This window comes from Bombyx mandarina, chromosome 13, assembly GCF_030267445.1.
Source record: "Bombyx mandarina strain Sakado chromosome 13, ASM3026744v2".
Lineage (NCBI taxonomy): Eukaryota > Metazoa > Arthropoda > Insecta > Lepidoptera > Bombycidae > Bombyx > Bombyx mandarina.
This window is the reverse complement of record NC_143220.1, coordinates 4,467,462-4,487,838: the sequence shown is the minus strand read 5'-3', so window position 1 is coordinate 4,487,838 and position 20,377 is coordinate 4,467,462. Positions and strand designations below refer to the sequence as shown.

General features: G+C 36.9%; 1 protein-coding gene across 5 annotated transcripts in view; it reads right to left on the bottom strand.

Annotated features, from left to right (window-relative positions):
* Positions 1–20,377, bottom strand: part of LOC114239787 (adhesion molecule nephrin) — a 241,423-nt gene that overhangs the window by 30,839 nt on the left and 190,207 nt on the right. For 4 of the 5 annotated variants that reach the window (XM_089732570.1, XM_028170173.2, XM_028170174.2 and 1 more), the window contains exons 5-9: positions 7,943–8,053; positions 7,320–7,532; positions 4,866–5,020; positions 4,164–4,302; positions 2,801–2,931 (exon numbers count right to left, since the gene is read on the bottom strand). In XM_089732570.1, the coding sequence (XP_089588696.1) occupies positions 2,801–2,931; positions 4,164–4,302; positions 4,866–5,020; positions 7,320–7,532; positions 7,943–8,053 (749 nt within the window). The remainder of the gene's footprint in view (positions 1–2,800; positions 2,932–4,163; positions 4,303–4,865; positions 5,021–7,319; positions 7,533–7,942; positions 8,054–20,377) is intronic. The other variant, XM_089732571.1, reaches the window with a different exon arrangement.

Below are 20,377 nucleotides of genomic sequence, written 5' to 3'. Positions count from 1 at the left end.
TTGGCAGAGCGTCATTTCTTCCTTCCAGACCCAAAATGCTTATTTAATTTATAAGCAAGACATAATTATCCTTCTCCGCCAAAATAGGCATTTTGACTATTTCGAAGCGCATTCGCGAACCTGTTCCTTTAATAATGTTTACGACAATGCTCATTAAAATAGGTCTGTATTTGTAAAGGAACCATGTAAAAAATGTTTAGCAAATTTTAATGAGATGAGAATGCGTGAAATTTCAAAGGTCACGCTAAAATCATACAAAACCTAATCAAGGAGAATGCCACTGGTATTGCGCTCTTATGTAAACTGTGTACATTTGAACAACACGGTCGGTCTTAACGGCTCGTCTACTGTGTTTGAACGAACTCGAAATACTGTTTGTTCCAGCTTTAGGCGTGCTGCGATGAACTAGGCCTTATCACGTGGACCGCTTATGATGTTACTAACACTAGTGGTCCCGCAGTAGTCGAAATTCGACTATAATTCATTGAAACTATAAGTTTGTACACTATTGTCAAAGACTATTATAATTCTGTAATCACAGATTTCGCCAAGACTACACTTTAGACAAATATTAATAAAGATAAAGACAAACAATATTTACTCTATTCTCAATTTGACCACAGACTATAAGCAATAATGAAGGTTTGACAATTACCAAATAGTATGCATGCCTGTGTGTGTTAAATGCATGGTAGTGTGTGTAATGATTTTTTTTATTGATTTAATATATTTTTTATGAACCATTTAAAAAAAATATTAACATTCTGCACTCCTTCTCTATATTCTCTATAAGTGTGGGAAATTTCATACCCCTCCGTCCGTACAATTTTCGTAAAGAACACAAAGGGGTTACAAAGTTTTTGCTTCAGGTATTAATTTATTGATAATCATTTTTAGACTTGCCATCATCACCCTCCCATTTCTGTTGAGAAGCAGTAATGCCAACCGGTTTGAAGGGTGCGACAGCCGTTATACTATAGAAATAATTTACTTAGAACTCATGTTTCAAGATAATTGATTTAATTTTTGATAAATGAAGAAATATTTAGACGCGTGTCCTTGGTAATCAATACACCAGTCACTCTCTAGATACGCCATTTCGCAGTTCGAACTTGTAGCAGGTATCAATTTTTCTTTGTGATTTCTCCAACCAACTACATTCTCATTGAATGAATATGATTGTTATAGTTTAAAAAAATGCTTCAGAAAACGACACCCGCATAATTTTAATAAGCTGTATAACTAAGCTAATTAAATTACTACCTGGATATTATAATTCTTTCAACGACGAATCCATCATAGCTTTTAGGGTATTTATTGAAATATCTCGATTACAGGTACATTACAGTACAGATTACATTACAGATTACAGTACATTTAAAACTTCAGACCTGTTACTCATTTAAAATCAAATTAACTTAATTGGCACCATGTATGAACTAAAAGTAAACCCAAACATTTACACATTAGAATATAGTGACAACAACAAAATACATCTTATACCAATTAGGCAAATGTTGAATTTAAACGCTCCGGGCTATTTTTGGTCATTGACTATCACAATTTCGTTGTTATAAAATATTCTCTCTGAATAACACTAGTTTACAATAGCTACAGCTTCATTAATTTTGTAAAATATCATTAAACTGTGTTCTGCAACAGACATTTATTAGAAAAGAATAAGAAAAACAAATATCAAAAATATTGGGTTAAAATATTTTCCATACACAATCTAGCAGAGGCGATTAAACTTTTTCTACGGGAGGGAAGGGTTTTTGGTGACAATTTTATTGTATGTTGAACGCGCGTGTAAAGCACTTCCGTTCGGATACGTGCTTTTCTATCGAACGAACACACGATTTCGAGTTGATGAGTTTGTTTTATCTAATAGCAATGGAATTACTAGTCCTAACTTTGGGACAATCAGTTTTTTTTTTTACTACCTATTCTAGTAACCTTGAGGGGCTATTCTAGATTCGCTGAGCCAGTAGGTGAGTTCACGGGGCTCAAATCTGACGACGTTGCTAGCACGAACCCTAGCAAGAGCCGTGCTTCGCAGAATCTGCCACCGGATCGGAAACGCGACCCACCGAGGAGATCCGGCGAGAAATTCAATGGGCTATGCCTGAGGGTTAATTTACTCGTCGAGGCCTTCGTCGCAAGCGACGGGTTCGACGAGAACGATGATCGATGCTTGATGTACCTAAAAGCACCATTAGTGGATCGGGAGGATCCGAGATGGCGTTTTTGGGCGAAATCGACTGCTTTCCATTCGGTCCGCAGGATCGAGAATGTATTTAGCGGAGGCCACGATGAGAGGGTTCTCGTGTCGTGCCGCTTTCTCGAAATGGCGCACTGATGCCGACAGTAGATACTTAACAGTCAGTACTGTTTATATACTACGAATCAAATTTATAAATAGAATACAATCAATCAATCACAATATATTTGTTTGGTTATGAACGGAGATATTTGGTGTTAAACAAATACCATAACTAAGGCACTTACGGCTTGATCGCAATTTGAAAAGCTTAGCATACGCCCTGAAATACCGCATATTCTAAAGTATGGAGGTGAGTTATTAAACTATACTTTTTGTAACATGAATAGATAACCACAAATCAATTTGAGAAATTACTGGTAAATCAATATCTGGTGCATTTAGCAAGTTGGTTTTTATTTCAGCATATTTATTACACGAAGCAAATTCTTCAACGTAAAAGTCTTTTGTTGTATCTGCAGGACTTTATCATTATTCAAGAAATAAACACGTCAAAGATTCAAGAACATGTTTGCTCACGTTATGCTCCCATATGACTTTGTACGCTGGTGGATTTGCGTCAACGTCGCACCCGAAGTAAACATCGTCGCCTTCTTCAATATCGTTTGGATTCATCTTCGAGCCAAGCTCCATTCTTGTAATGGGAACGTCTGTGTTAAAAAACATTTTTTTTTAATGCACCAGTCTTTGTGTTTTACTATTTAGAATAAATGAAAAAGTGCCTCTTGATAAGTATGATTCTATTATAAATAAAATAACAAGAAATAAATTTAATATCTGTGATGTAAAGAAACCTTATCTTGAGAATTTTCAACTGTCTAACTCTTACAAGAAAAGAACTAACTGTCTTACTGCAACGCCGTAGTTGGATTCAATGGACGAACATTTAAAGTTATATTAAAAAAGTTTGTCGCGATAAGTTTATAGTAAATAAATACAGGTATAAATTAGCTAGAGAAAACATTTTAGCAATGCTAATACATTTTAGCTTTCGGCCACTAAAATTTTCGCATACTGATTAAGTTAGTACTATGTAGTAGTTAGTAGGCCCTTTTTATATTTACTGACATATTTACTGACGCTGTAAAGAAATAATATTTTCGGTATCATTTCTATGACCAGAAAAATGAAATGATCTCTCATATTATATAATATTGTTGAAATCAAAGGAGCCGCTGAGACTACATAGCATCTGAAAAAGGGGTGTTTCTCTGCTCATATTTTCTACTAACGTTTCACGAACGCGTTTTTAGCTAAGCCCGATTTGAACTTCACTTCTGGTAAAGTTAAATGCTCTAATATTTAAAACGCCACTTGACATATGCCTCGAACGTTATCGAGGATAAAACAAGATAATATTTTGTAGAAGCTTTCGTTTGATTATATAAAAATCTCAAGAAAAGTTTTCAAATTACTTTAACTTAACAAGTTTCGTCGAAGATTGAACGGAAGATTCTCTATTAGTAAATGAAGTCAAGATTAGATGGAGTCCAGAAGCGGCCACATGGAAACAAACTGATTTAAAAACTTAATAATGTAACGTGCAAAATTTTGATTCAAACGATCGACGAGATGGTCTCAATCACTTGATGTGCAGCTATCGGAGCTCACTTTCAGAGATAAAGCTATAGTCAAAATTAAAATGACGGCTTTGATGATAAAATCATAAATAGATGACAAAGTATAATTAATTTTGAAAAGTTACGGCTTGAAATGACGAAACCGTCTCATTAACTAGGGGATTTCTTTTATGCAGAAAAATGACGTTTTTGTTTCAAAATGGTTTTGTTTCAACATTTATAACAATAAAACAAAAGAGCCTTAACAATAAATATCTGGAAAATCCTAACTGAATTATTAGGTAAAGTAAAGCGATACTTACAGTAAATATTCAAAGGTAGCTTGCTTTCAATGGTGGAGTGATTGAAGCGAACATGTTCAGCTCTGCATGTGAGTACCTTCTCGTTGTGCGCTTTCGTGGGAACCCATTCGAGCAACGACTGGCTTTCGTTTGTATCCTTCTATGATGAGAACGAATTTTAATATAAATAATCTGTTTAAGAAAATACAGTGCTGATATATTTTGTATTCACTGACTTTATGGAAACCTAAATTTGACCGTTGAATTACGATGAACTTTAATAAGTTAAGTTAATAAGTTAAGTTAATAAGTTAAGTAGAATTCAAATCTTAATTGCCAGATGATAACAAATAGTCTAAGTGTATCATTCCAATTGAAAATCGTAATCTCATAAAGGTGTTGTGGCAAAGTCTAAATTTTACACATTGGGTTGAATCCTTTATAGTTCAGATATAGGCAAACTGATCAGAAACAACGGAGGTATAAATTCCAGTCTTCAGCTTCATATTCTTACTGATGGTAGGCTATTTTACTAGATAGTACAAGCTCGTACTGCCTACCTTATTTCCTCTTTCTGTTCTAAAGCAGTTTCTTCTTAGTTTGAAATGACGAATAGACTTTACATAATACAAATGAGACTTTGAACCCAGGCCCCAATAACTAAATAGCAATAAAACTAAATTATTATTTTTTTGGTTATCTTTTTATATAATAGTTTCTCACTTTCTGTTTGCTGATAGAGTGCAGCTGTTTTCCATCAAGCCACCAAGTGATATTAGCAGGGGGTCGTGCCCCTGTAGACCGGCACCAAAGCTCAGTCTTTCTGCCCACGGAGAGCGGCTGTTCCTTTGATAAAATTTCGACTGATAGCGGCCTCACTGGGAAAAAATGGGATACTGAGATATTTGTGGTTGTTAATTTTAAATATAATAAAGAAGTTTAGAAGAACTCAGTAAATCACAAGATTGTGATGAGACCCGTTAAAATAAATGACCTAAAAGTAAAGTAAGTGAAAGTATTTTAATAAAGCTGGAAAAAAATTCATACCTACAGATAAGATCCTACCAATATCACTACTGTATTATTTTATCGAGTAAGAAGATGATAGTGGATTGTGCGAGCTCTCAGTACGAAAAGGGCCAAAAAGAAAAAAATAATCAAGTGTCGCACTCAATGACCCTAAAATTCCTGCTTTGTTGTTTTTCGTCATCATCATAAAACCAGCCTCATAACGTTGTCAGCTCGCAAGACATTCAGTTTAGGTTGGATATTTTTAGTATCAAAAGTCTGGGATCATTCGGAGTCTTAAAATGAAAAAGAATATGTTGCGGAAAATGATCGCTTTGACCGAAGGTCGGAAACGATGTGCTACAAAATTGCAACATCACCTAAGGTTTCGCTATTTTATTGATCGTGAAAATTGCAAACTAAACAACATAATAAACGTCCAATATTAAACTTTGTTGCTTTATTAAATTAGATGTTCCAATAGAGTCGAGTACCTGATGTTTCACTTTCCAGTGCGGCAATACATCAAAATGCTATCAGGCAAGTAAATAAAGAGATATATTCTTGTCAACTAAACCAATAAGCTCGGAAACGACTCCGCGTAGATAAACTGCGTGAAATATTTATTTTACTCTCGTAAAGAAATTGTCTGTTACTAAACTATTTAGAAAGAGTTCATTGATCTTACAAAATAGTTAGTACTTTTACTAGATATTTCCAGAAAAGACATATTTGGAAATCGAATTCTAAAAAACCTATTTCATTCGCACGATTTTACACGCCCAAATGACAATTTGATTTTTGTTATAGATACGTAATTTTATTCTAGTTCTCCAGTTCGAAAAGTAAGTACTAATGCGTCTAGCATTTTTTCTTATTTAATGACTAATTCCACTAATTCCAAAAAAAGGATTGGTTTTTGATTACTTGTTTTCTATTTTTCTGTTATTGTTTTAAAATAATATATTTATTATGATAAGATTTATTACGTGTAAACAATATTTTTATTTTCGATTATGGTTATTACAAAAAATAATTCCATGAAATCTATATACCAAAACTAGTATAATCGAATTTATAGCTAACACATAATAATTCGATACTTTTATGAAGGCTAATAAGATTGGTATTGAAACTAAACTTTCATAGATTGGAAAAGCTCGGGGCTAGTAATTTGGCTGAGGTCCAATGTTGTTTAATTTTCCCACAATTTCGGGTATAGCCAGAATTCTTTTCTATTATCAAAGTTTTCATTATGATTTATTTTAAAAAACAAATTCGTTTTTCATGAGAGCGATGTCTGATTATTTTTTGTTTTAGCATAAATCGATAGCTTTCTGTTTCTCTGATAACATTTAGATACGTTTTGATTGAATTTTTCGAATCGATTGATTTTGATTATTGTGTAATCATTGACGCTTCAGTAATGTGATGTGAAAATGTGTAAAAGAAAAATCACAAATGTTCACTCAATTTTACATATGAAAGCGCCTACGTCACTATTTTATGCCCTTGATTTTTAAATGAACGTATATCCACAGGATGTTAGGGATTAATGACACCCACTTTGAGACAAAAGCGAATAGTTAGGGGAAAAAAACTGTCCCATTAATTCGCGGCAGAAATAGGCAAAATGGCAGTGGTTGCCGAAAATAAAATAAAATTGCGGATTTTATTTTGATTACATGGTACATATTGCTTCATTGAGGAAGTCGTAAAGATGTGATAAATACATATTTTTTTAGAATTAGTAACTTTAAAATTGATACCTGTTTTAGAATTTGGCAATGTCGTCACATCACACTTACTACTGAACCAGACCTTTTATCTTTTCAACCATGATTGCTTCTAAACTATTCTAGCCTAAGCTCCAATTAATAAACCAAGTTTCCCACTATCTCTATATATAAAAATGAATTGCTGTTCGTTAGTCTCGCTAAAACTCGAGAACGGCTAGACCGATTTGGCTAATTTTGGTCTTGAATTATTCGTGGAAGTCCAAGAAAGGTTTAAAAGGTGAGAAAATATAAAAAAGCTCGGAATTATATAAAAACAGACAATTTTGTTTTTCCTTTGATGTGTCCCCTTGATGTATCTTTTATTTATCGATTGAGGCACTACGAAGTCTGCCGGGTCAGCTAGTAATCAATAAAATTACACTTTACTCACAATACAGATCCACTCGAACGCTAGTCTTCTGCGGTGTAGACAGCAGTGTGTTATCAGCCGTGCAAGTGTAAACAGCGGACAAATGCAACCTAGTAGCGTTCTTCACAACTAGTACTAGAGTTCTGGTCATCCCCGAAGGTTGAAGGTCACTGGCTCCCAAAGTCGTTAAAACTGTGTCTCCGTGCAGCCATTGTACTCTTGGAGTGGGTGTACCTATATTTAAAAAATTGTTAAGTGAATGATGGTCATACGAAGAAGCTATATAAAGATTACCAGTTGAAAAGATGTCAATTGTTTAAAACAACACATTCACAAAAACTATATATTATAGCTAAAACAAAATTGTATACACAGACTTAGCCCCCAAAATTTAATGAAAATAGAAAATGAAATCAAAAGTACCAATATAACAATTATACACACAAAACACCCACGAGAACGTAACAATACAAAGGCATCGCAAAGGCACCTTAAATTGAACGAAGATCAAATCGACATTAATAATTTCATAAATTCTAAAGAAAAGTATTTGTCTCCAAGTTGAAATTCTTTGAAACATTCAACGGGTATAGAATCACTAGTAATGAGGTAGCAGGAAATTCACATAAAATCATTGTTCTTACCCCCGTTTACTGAACAAATAAGTTTGAAGTCCCCACCCTCGTTGTAAGGGCCCGCCGCACCGGATATTTCCTTGCCGAATTCGTCAAAGATAACCGGCTTATTCGGGAGCTCTGCGCGAAAAACACACACGAATTACAATGGTCAAATAGAATTTATTAATCTCGAATTTGTTGAGTTGAGTCGTGCTTTTTTTTTCGAGATTCGTGAACGACGTCACAGCCTAAATACCACCTTTAGCCATGTAGGAGAAGTCTCAATCGTATTGTGCAGCAGCTTTCCCACTCTTGAAACCGAAACGCATTACTGCTTACCAGCTAAAGTAGATAAGACCTCCACTGTTAATACTAATAGTTTGTGAGTAAACTTTTAGACTTGCTGTTATTTACCCGGTGGTCGATCTAAATTCTATTTGGTTTTGCTAATGATACTTTGGTTCCCAAAAGTTCTGAATTATTATATTATCTTTATGATAAGTTTAAGAAAATAGATCAGTAATCCGATTTTAACACATTATTATAACGAATTTTGTGAATCGTGAGTTGATAACCAACACAATTACGCCAAAGAAGTATAGCTTCTTATGTGCTTACCAAAGTACAAACATCTATTGATAGATCTACAGATCGTCGTCGAATAGTTGTTAAATAAAATATCGGTTGACGAACAATGGAGAAAAAGGACTAAAAGGTTTTTGCCTTTTACCTATTTTTTATTTACGTAACCACAAATATCTATTGATAGAGATATTATATAAAATTGAGTAGTTATAATACCGAGTGAGTCTGGTCATCCACAACAATAAATACAATAAGAATAATTATATTTCGGAACAGAATTAAATATAACAGAAACAAAATTAAATAACGCACGGTCATCCGGCCACATTTTAAGATCCCCTGTGTTATGAGTAAAATAGAATGATAAAAATACTTAAATATGTTTAAATATACACATAAATACATAATAAGCACCTAGACAAAGAGCAAACAAATCTATTCATCACACAATGTTTGCCCGACGTGGGAATCGAACCCACGAACTTCAGTGTAACAGTCAGGGCTGCTAACTACTGGACCACGGAGTAAGTCGAAATAAATTTTATAAACAAAAAAGTAAGAATAACCCCCTAGAAACGACTAAAAGAGAAGTAACAGGCTTTTTTTACTGTATCAAACTTTAGTTCCACCATTAATACGCGCAATTTATTTCACGTCATAAAACTCAACTCACTTTGCAAAATAAATTACAATGTTGCCCATTCTAAAAGCGAATAAAAGGCTAATGAAATAACATTTCATGCTATAAATGATTACAGACTTAATATTATTATCCTTATCCAATAAAATGTTTAATGCTCGTAATAATTTATGTTTAGGTTTTATGTTAAGAATTCACATTTCAAAATTCGTTCAAGTAATTTTATTATATTTGAAATTTTACAGTGTTCATTTTTGAATGATAGCTTCGCATTTGATTCAAATTTAGCGTGTTATTAATTTAATAGAAACGGTTCCTCATCTGCGAACATACAAAAAAGTATTTTAGCTAAGACGCTTGCACACTCTAGATTCTTCACGTTTCAAAATAATTAATTTGACTTTTATGTCCTAAACATGCTTATTGAACGCCATATAATCAGCGAATTACAAAAGAACTCATAAGCACTTTAGAGAGATGTTTATCCATCGTGAATTAAGGGAGGAGTTTGGGGAAATGGTGTTACTAAAAAAATATACCAAAACTTCACAATGTAAAAAAAAATTACTGGTCAGAATTTTTCACTAGTGATAGAGCATCTTGTAAGCCCGTATAGACACGTACCATCGCTTCGCCTATTTCTGCCGCGAAATAGTAATGCGTTCCAGTTTGAAAGCTGGTGATTCCGTTGTACTATAGTATTGAGACTTAGAACTCATGCCTCTATTTGTTTGGCGCATTTACGCCGTTAATGACTAGTGAGCTCCGGAAAGGACTTAATACCATGTGGTCTATGAGCTCATTCATTCCGATTCAGCAAAAATATATTTTTTATTTATTTATTTTTTATTGCTTACAATACTTATTACAATACAATAATTATTTTAGTAATTAGATAATATATCGTCTTGAAATGAAATTGGTACATATCAATATATACCTAAACAATTATTTTTATTGCTTAGATGGGTAGACGACGGCCCACCTGGTTTAAATTAGTTACTGGAGCTCATAGACATCTAAAACGTAAAAGCCACCACCGAACGTGAGATAAAAATTATATTAATAAGGTTTCATTATTTATAGTATAGTTTTAAAACTCGATAAAAGACTGGACTGGAAAGAATGGATAAGTCTATAATATACGAAAATAAAATTCTAAATAGTTTCTCCTCGAAGGGAAAACAAAAGAAGAAAATAAAAACCTTCACCATATAATAATACAAGGAAACAAATCCGAAACATTTTTGTCAGAACGAATTCCACTTATTCGGGCAAATAGCGGTGTTTACCTCTGTTACCGAAATTTATTCACAATCAAAACGAAATCAGTACGCGGAGAATCGCTAAAGTATAGACGCTTGTGGTATATCCTCAAATTGCGGATAAACAAACTAGGACCCTCTCCAGTGTGGACGAAGAAATGAAAATGTTTTCGAACCGAAACAAAAGGTTCGGTAAATGAGTGTCGGATATATCCGCTATAGGGCTGCCCGGCCATGGATATTTTTGAAATAAAACGTGTATTGTGTGTGTGATTTCGATACTCGACAATTGTTATATTTATCAATCACATAAAATAGCATGGATTTTAAGCTAATACAGTAGCAATTAAAAGTGTTAATGAAATAATTATCTCAGTGAGAAGCAAAATTTATTTACGAATCTATCGATTTTTTCTTTTAATGAATTTTAAATATGATGGCACTGTTGCAAACGCCACGATGACAGGGAGACTTAATACTGCTGGTAGAGTATCATTAGAATCAGGAAAAACTGTTTTTTTTATTGTCCTTGTATGCAGACGAGCATACAGCCCACCTGATGTTGAGTGTTTACCGTCCCCTATGGACCTCAGCATTGCCAGAGACAAAGCTAAGCCGCTGTCTATCTATTTTAGTCCATTTTAAAATTTATTTAATTCGTTTTACAGTTTTAATAACTAATACAGTGCCAACCTTGTTAAGATTGAACACAGTATCGGTAGCATCAGAAAAAAAATACTGCTTCATTTCAATATCATTTTGAATTGTTCTCATTCAGTGAATTTAGAAAATCATTTTTGAAATATGAATAAACTAGCGAGTGATTTTCTTTCATAGTTTTAATGGTTTTGCACAGTTTTCAGAAATATAAATTTCCGCAGAAATATAAATTTTACCAGAACAAACCCTTTTCTTTTCAAAAATTTCTTTGCGAGCTTTATTCAGAAGCTTTATTTTAAGATTGATTTATAAGATTTTTTTATTGAGATTACTGGTAATCTAGAGGCCTTTCCAGTCTCACCAGGACTGGACGTATAAGAATTGGCAGTAGGTAGCAGGCAGTCCATGGTCGTCTGTCTACAAGGGCAATAAAATTTTTAAAAAATTATCAGAATTAATACTTCTGCCGCTTACCACCCAACTTCAGAATGAACTCCCCACAGCGATTTCTAAGCGCTATGACGCGCCTAAGCTAGCGACGCTTGTGCGATTGATTAAATGAATAAATAAAATAAATATTTACTAACAATCACGCCACGTTAACTGGTCCCGTGATAAGTTCGTAAAGAACTTGTGTTACAGGTACCAGATAACGGAAATAAATGTAAGATTTTTATTATACACATACATATATTTTAATATACATCCATAACCCTGGAAAAGACATTTATATTTAACATACAAATATCTTCCCTTGGCGGGATTCGAACCCGCGACCCCCTTGTGTAGTGACCATGTCACTTACCACTACACCAGACGGCCGTTAAAGGCCGATTAAATGTAAACTAATCGCTAATAGATTAACAACAAGTAACCTTCATAAACACAAACCTTGAACAAATAGCAGTTAATCTAGAAGAAGTTCTCATCGGTGTGATCTGTTTAAGTTCCAAGGCTTATTTCGTTTTAATGGCATTTCTTTAAGTTGAGTTTCGCTCAACTAACACCAATACTTGCTATCCATGCTATATCGAAACTCTTAGAAATGGCATTATCATGACCCCAATTGTTTTAAAGCGAAAGTCGACTTCGTAACTGCTTTGTCTCCCAGACTATTTATATATCAACTTCTTGTATGAATATAATTATATTTTCTATAATAATGTATTTTCTATAGTGCACTGGAACATACCTGCTATATTTTTATAATTTCCAGAATTTCTGTAAATTAAACGGTTGTCGCTTTTAGTGATAAGACCGCCTATTGTAAAGGCGTATCTGTTTTTGAATGTTATTAAATCTATCTTGTGTTTTGGTGTACAATAAAGTGTACCTGTTCTCTCTCTTTCTCTCTCTCTCTCTCTCTTTTTCTCTCTGTCTCTTTCTCTCTCGCTAAAACAGAGCAGGTTGAATAAAATGCTGCTAAGATTGTCCGTTCCTGATTTTGGTTATCGGTCGACGTTCACGTATTCCACAACGTGGTTATCGCTTACCGAAATGAACATCTGCCACCGCTCATTGTTTCATACGTCCCGTATAAGTGCGGATCGGCAGAAAATGAAAATTTCCCTCGCATTCGACCGCTGTACTAGACTGAATTCGCGTTCCCGTTATTTGATAAAGGATGAAATAGAAGATTTTTGTGCAACTTCGAAACGTTTGCATCGCAGATTTCGAATCAATTGGTGCATTTGAATATAAGGGTAAACTGTTCCAATATTTGCACTCCGTAAGTTAAATATATGTGTTTCTGTGGCACTATTTTTAAGTTTCAGTCGCGATGAAGAGAGAGAGAGAGAGAGAGAGAGAGAGAGAGGGGGAGAGGGAGAGAGTTTTCTTTATCAAACACAAAAAAAACAATGCGAAACATTAAATACAAAAAAGTACAATTGGCGGTCTTATCGAAGATTGAACGTAATTATTTTTAAAATACTAATAATCCCATTGTTAAGTTTTTAATTTCGCAATACTATATTTATTTTATAATTTTCGAATACTAAGTTTACCTAAACACGTACGAATAAGATGTATTTATCATAATATTTAGCACCCTTCAAACACGGAACTGTGGCGAGTAGCCATCATACAACGCAAGATAATTGACAGATGCCTCAATCTCGCTTACGACATTTTCAAGATAAAGCGCATATATATGACGGCGTTAACGATATTTATGTTATATAGCACGTGCAATAGGAGTGACTCACACAAGCCAGGTGCGCCGGCCGTGTCGTACGAGTGGAAACTCGTAAACAACAGCTGCAACAGAAGTGACTCATAAGCCAGCTGCGCCGGCTAGTATAAAAAGGCGGAACGTGCCTTGAAATGAACATTCGTTGGACTGCGTTTGCCTGGTGCACTTACTATATCGTTGTTACGTTGTGTGATTCAGTGACTGTTGTACGTACTGGTTAAAGTTGGACAAGTGTTAAAGTGAATTGTTAAGATAACATATTGTTGATTAAATCAGGAATCAAAATGTGACATCGTTTTACTTGGTGTTCAACAAGATAATATCTACCCTCAAGCCAACATCAGAAGTGAGATCAGGACTCTACTCTCACTGGCGTGACGTGTTTGAACATGTTCGAAGTACAGCAAAAAAACATGATGCAGATCAGAATACTAGTAGTGGTACGCCACAAGAGCGTGAATGCAGCATACGTAAGTCGTGTAATAACGTCTCTGTTACCTCGATGGAAGATCTGAGCCACGAAGAAATCGTCACATCTTACGTTCTGGCTCATGTTGCCCAGTTTGACTGTCGACTTCATCACATGGCATTTACTAACGGAAATACAACACGTAACAAGCTATTGCAAGAAATTAAGGCAAGTGCAAATCTCAAGTGAAACTTCGATCGCAATAATGGATCTGTCATGACGAGTGGGTAGTTCCGACACGAATCGTTTTTAAGCCAATGACTACTGCTAGAGTTACATGGCACTAGTAGAGTAAACCAGGACATGAGACTGTGAATTGTCGCTGAAATTTTAGAATCTACTCGATTCAATACCAATAACACTACACGTTCGATGACTTCGGGCTCCAGCAAGCAAGCAAACAAGAAAGCAAGCAAGTTTCCGTGGGGAAGAAAAATTGACACATCTGAAGTCGTCGTGACCTGTAAGATAAGACGTCCGGTGCGTTCGTGTCTGGCGATGCGGCGGTGTTCGGGTTCCGCTGGCGGATGCAGGTTTTTCCGGTGAAGTGCGTGCTTGTGCGTGCTTGACATGTGTTCGCGGTTGGCTTCCTCAGTGTGGGAGTAACATCGTGTAAGAGAGGTGGAACCCGTAAAATTGTAGTTTGCGTGGTGGCTGGTAAGATTTGTTGCGGTAAGAAGTTTGCATGGTGGTAAAATGTCTTGTGAGTCTGCACAGGTAGCCGGAGGTGAGACTTCCGCGGTCGCGGCCCACCCAGTCCGCGAGAACCGGGCAGATCGCCTCGATGGTACGGAGGCCGGCCGACGGGTCCGCCAAACGACGAGACCACGCCTCCAGCACAGACTGCCGATATTGGAACCCCCGCGCTCCGGCTGCACTTGCGCTAGGGCGCGCCGCCTCGTAGGAGACTGTGAGGTATCATTGAATAACTCTGACTGCGATCGCGCGCTGCCGGCGTCGCAGCGCGGCGACGTTCTCGTGGGTAAGGACGTGGCACCAGACGGGTGCTCCGTATAGTGCCATCGACCGCACGGGTACCATCACCCTGCCTATTTCTGCCGTGAAGCAGTGGTGTATTTCGGTTTGAAGGGTGGGGCAGCGGTTGTAACTATACTGAGACCTTAGAACTTCTATCTCAAGGTGTGTGGTGCGTTTACGCTGTGGATGTCTATGGTAACCACTTAACACAAGGTGGGCTGTGAGCTCGTCCACACATTAATACGAAGAGCATAATCAAACGAAATTAGATACGAAGTTTAAAGGGCCGTTTAAAGTAGTTGAAGTATTGGATGGTGTCGATTTAATTTTGACTCTCACACATTCGCTTAAGGCTCGAGCTGCTACTTGCCTCGCAAAAATACAGCCTGGTAAGATATCCTGGCCTACTATTAAAGAGATGCTGACAAAATTATCTAATGATGCAAGACCACTTCGACCTGGTTATTAAATTTGAAATGGAAAGCAAAAAGGGACCAGCTGAAGCCGGTATCCGGCTATGGCAACTTATAAAGAAGATTCCCGACGCTAATGTGCCAGAACAAATAGCCACCGGATTTGTTATATCAATACTGTCGCAGTGTGATGAAAGAATCCGTCGGGAATTGAACTCTGTCGTTATTACCACAAAAAATCGTCTATTTCACACATTACGTGGCTTTACCCTCAAAAGAAAAAACGAAGATCCTGATAAAGAACCAAAACGCTCTCGAAGTTTTTTTTCGTGGAAGCTGCCATTTCTGCGGAAAACCTGGGCATCGTGCCGAAGGGTGTTGCGACAGATACTGCTCTCAAACTTTTTTCGATATTCCAGCAAAACCTGAACAACCTCCTCATCCGTGGGCGCCCGGCTCTCGCCTGCAAGTCAGCTGTTACGTGTGCGGTGATGCGAGTCATGTAGCTTCTGGGTGTTCCATGCTCTACAAGAAGAAAAACGGACACTGCTCCAGGTGCTGTGGCAGGTGCAACCAGAGACGTCAACGTGTGTTCCAGAGCTTCAGTGTGTTACAGATAAGTGGTTTTGGCTTCCCCTTTATGTTCCATTCAGGGTCAGAATGTAGTCTTATAAAACAAAGTCATAGTAATTTATTCAATGGTAAGCGGTTTCATGAACAAGTCACTCTTTGATCTGAAAGTAACTTAGACCCAATCATGATGGTAAGAGCACTTAGGGGATATTCAACTCGCCCTTAATAGTGCACGTTGTCGAGTAACAGGGTTTACTCCAATAGAGTAGACGTTTGCCGTTCAGGGTAGTTCACTTGAAATATCTTAAAGTTTCAACAGAGTGATAATCCCTCTAGATTAGATCTTGATTTAGCACGGTCGAAGACCGGCGAAAACATAAAAAAAGGGCACAAACAGAAGCTTGGTTTAGTCGAGGCAAAGCTAAAGTCAACCTCTTTTCCGCTGGGGATTTTGTTTTCGTAAGTTGACCGAAAATGTAAAGGTCCCTTCAACATTACTGCAGTTTTGGAAAACGATAGGTATAAATTGAGACATGTAAATAGTTCTAATAGAGTGTACAAATTTCCCCATGAAAACTTACGTGAAATACCTCGAGGCCCGTCAGGCCTACTAGAAATTTCTGAAAATTATAGTGACGATGACGTGACGGCGTACACAGATGGGTTAATTAATCTTGTTCATGAAACTGATCTTAATGATGACGACTCTATCACTGACAACAGAAGCGACATTTTTGTCCGCAAATAGCGATACAGCAAACATAGTCTGTGGGTAGTGATACAATGTCTGTAAGCTCAGGCACCTCAGATGCAGGTGTTGGAAATGTAGAAAACGATGGTCGGTCTCGCACTATTTCTGAAGAAATTCCGTATAAATGTTCTGGTTTAAGAAATGTTTTAACAAACGCTACCGTACACGCAGATTAAAAAAAAAAGAAAAAGAAAGAGAATTGTATGTGGCTAGAGAGATGTTAATCCGGACTAGCAAAAAAAAAAAGAGAAAAAAAAAAAAAAAAAAAAGAAAGTGTGAAGTCATTGAAGGGTCTGTCCGGTCCAATGGCTTAGCTATAGGGATTTTCATCCAGATTAGCCACAACAATTAGCTACAGGGATTGCGATTCGGTCTAGCATTATCCGGTCCAGTTCGAAAAACTGAAGGGATAACAATTCCGGTCTAAGTTAAAAGGGACATACTTACATACCTGGCCCAGGTATGTAAGCAGTCTGAAGGTTATTTATAGCCAGTATAGGATTTTCTGAAGAATTATGCGAACCGAACCGTACTAGATTGTTAATATCATAGACCACGTTTTAAGTTGCATCCGTTAATGTCAGGATGAACGAACACGTTTGTTGTTCACAGACATACCATAAGAATGCGCGCACGAGGACGAGCGCACGTCAGTATGGCCGTGACGGCGTTAACGATATTTATGTTATATAGCACGTGCAATAGGAATGACTCACACAAGCCAGGTGCGCCGGCCGTGTCGTACGAGTGGAAACTCGTAAACAACAGCTGCAACAGAAGTGACTCATAAGCCAGCTGCGCCGGCTAGTATGAAAAGGCGGAACGTGCCTTGAAATGAACATTCGTTGGACTGCGTTTGCCTGGTGCACTTACTATATCGTTGTTACGTTGTGTGATTCAGTGACTGTTGTACGTACTGGTTAAAGTTGGACAAGTGTTAAAGTGAATTGTTAAGATAACATATTGTTGATTAAATCAGGAATCAAAATGTGACATCGTTTTACTTGGTGTTCAACAAGATAATATCTACCCTCAAGCCAACATATACAAGTTCCGAACAACAACGTTCGGACCGTCGGTCTACCGAGCAATGTCGCCCGCTCGGTGGAAGATCTTCCCTTTGTCGTAAGCCCCAAAGAACCGATGGTAGCTTCGTGGCAGAGCTTAGCAAGCTTGTGATACCGATGTAGGCTTGCAAAACATGTTTAAGTGATAAAGGTACGTGGATTTGTAGTAACGAATACCTCTTCCATATCATCATATCAGTTCTATGAGACCTGCAGATATTCACCTTCGATTGAAGAGCATCGTCGATTAAGCTATTCTCATATCGATCCTCTGACCGCAAAAGTCAATCCTACTAGCATTATAAACGCCTAAGTTTGTGAGGATTGATTTGATACTGTTACTCTTCCAAGCAAAACCTAACAAACGGATTTTGGTTAACGTTCAGAACATAATCAGAATAACCAAACTGGTTCGTTCTGATACAATCTAGATAGGATAAGTGGCGTGTAAGTAGTTTCAAGAAATTGATATTTTTTCATACAATTAGCGCTGTTCTCAACCCAGCGTTGCTGTGTTTCACTAGTCCAATATAAAACCTCGTAACCAAAACACCAAAAGCCGGAAGATTCCCTTGTGATGCTCAATAAAAGTTTCTTGGGAAATCTTTCAATCACCACAAGTAACACCGGGTTGATTCGACCAAGATAAACTTAGAATGGGACTATCTATGGATCTTTACAAGCTTTATCGAGGTTAATCTCCACCCATTAGGTTATTAAGGAAAGTAAAATGCTTTCAATGACTCACGTATTCTCCTATTAATGATTTCTATTAACGAGAATATAGGAGATTTTGTCGTTCATAAATAACATATGCTTCGTATTCATTTAAGCCATTATGATAGATAGATAAGATACGAAGGGTGTTCAATAAATAGTGATAATGCGCTATTTTCTCTTTGGATAGCAAAAAATATATACTGGCAGGCTGATTCAGACATTAGGTATAATAATAATAGAAAGCAATTAATATATAAAAAATAGAAGTTATTACTTGCATCGTGTAGGAGCCTGTTCTTAAAAATGGATAAAATTGAAGCTCGCGAGGTAATAAAATATGTATCTCTGCTTGAAAAATATTGCTACGGAGCTGGTAAATCAAGCCTTGAGAGCAACATTAAGGGTTCACGTTCCTATATATTTGCGGTTGCGCGTTGTTGTGCTGAGTTCAAAGGAGGAAGAACTTCTATTAACGACAAACCCCGCACAGGACGCCCTACGCCGGTAATGACTAAACAAATAATTTCAAAAGTTGAAAACATTGTCTTGTCGGATTTTCGTGTTACTGTCTGTTTTATAGTTGAAGAAATGGAGATTTCTATACATAGTCTCCATAATATTATACACAACCATATAGGTAGTCAAATCAAAAAAGTCAGCGCGCTTGATGTCCAGAATGCTTTCTTACGCGCAGAAACAAACGAGACTGAAAGCTATTTGGGTAGGATACAACAAGATCTTGACCGATTTTTGACTCGATTCATAACTATGACCTATAATCCCGCCATTTCCAACTCCGAATTTAAGGCGATTCCATATTTTTTTGGGACAGCCAAGGGGTGGTAATGATCGAATATCTCAATCATGGAGCTAAGATTTGGCGGGCTTTGTCCGCAGGACAAATAACAAAATTGCGTGAGGAATTATGCAAGCAACGGTGGAGCTAACGCGCTAAAGTTGTTTTGTTTCACCAAGATAACGCACCCGCGCTCAATTCCTATGTAACCTTAGCTCAAACTCAAAAGTATATCAACCCCCTAGCCCCCACTCCCTCCCTAGGTCACTCGCTACCTACTATATTTTTAAATTCTCATTCTGAAGGGGTATATTATTATTGTTTGGAATATGTTCAAATTTTTAGATGTACATTTGAAAGATAGATTTTTAGAAAATTAGGCGAATAAAATATGATTGTTCAATCTGTTGGTAATTTAAAATCTAAATTTAATCTAAGTTAGTTTTGGTAATAAGAATACAAATCATAAAACAAAAAATGGGTTTTAATTGCTTAGGTGGGTGGACCTGCTCACAGCCCACGTGGTGTTAAGTGGTTACTGGAGCCCATAGACGTCTACAACGCAAATGCGCCACCCACCTTGACATTTAAGTTCTAAGATCTCAATACAGTTACAACGGCTGCCCTACCCTTCAGACCGAAACGCATTATTGCTTCACGGCAGAAATAGGCAGGGCAGTGGTACCTACCCGTGCGGACTCACGGCGCAGCCCTTTGAAGTCGTCGTGGCCTAAGGATAAGACGTCCGGTGCATTCGTGTTGAGCGATGCACCGGTATTCGAATCCCGCAGGCGGGTACCAATTTTTCAAATGAAATACGTACTCAACAAATATTCACTATTGACTTCCACGGTGAAGGAATAACATCTTGTAATAAAAATCAAACCCGCAAAATTATAATTTGCGTAATTACTGGTGGTAGGACCTCTTATGAGTCCGCGCGGGTAGGTACTACTACCCTGCCTATTTCTGCCGTGAAGTAGTAATGCGTTTCATAATGAAGGGTGGGGCAGCCATTGTGACTATACTGATACCTTAGAACTTATATCTCACGGTGGGTGGTGCATTTGTGTTGTAGATGTCTATGGGCTCCAGTAACCACTTAAGAAAACTTCCACACGACGTGTGTGGTGACATTCACATGGCACGTCACCGGGATCCGATAACAACATAACTAAACGTGCACAATGAATCTGCTCATCTAGAACAATAAAACATAATGTATTCGCATCTAATAATCTTGTTCCAATATCAATAATGTTTCAAACATTTTGGGAAACACGATAGCCCCATTTAATCTTATCATACGTGGAATAAAAACATATTCTCTTTATACATATCGTAAAAACTA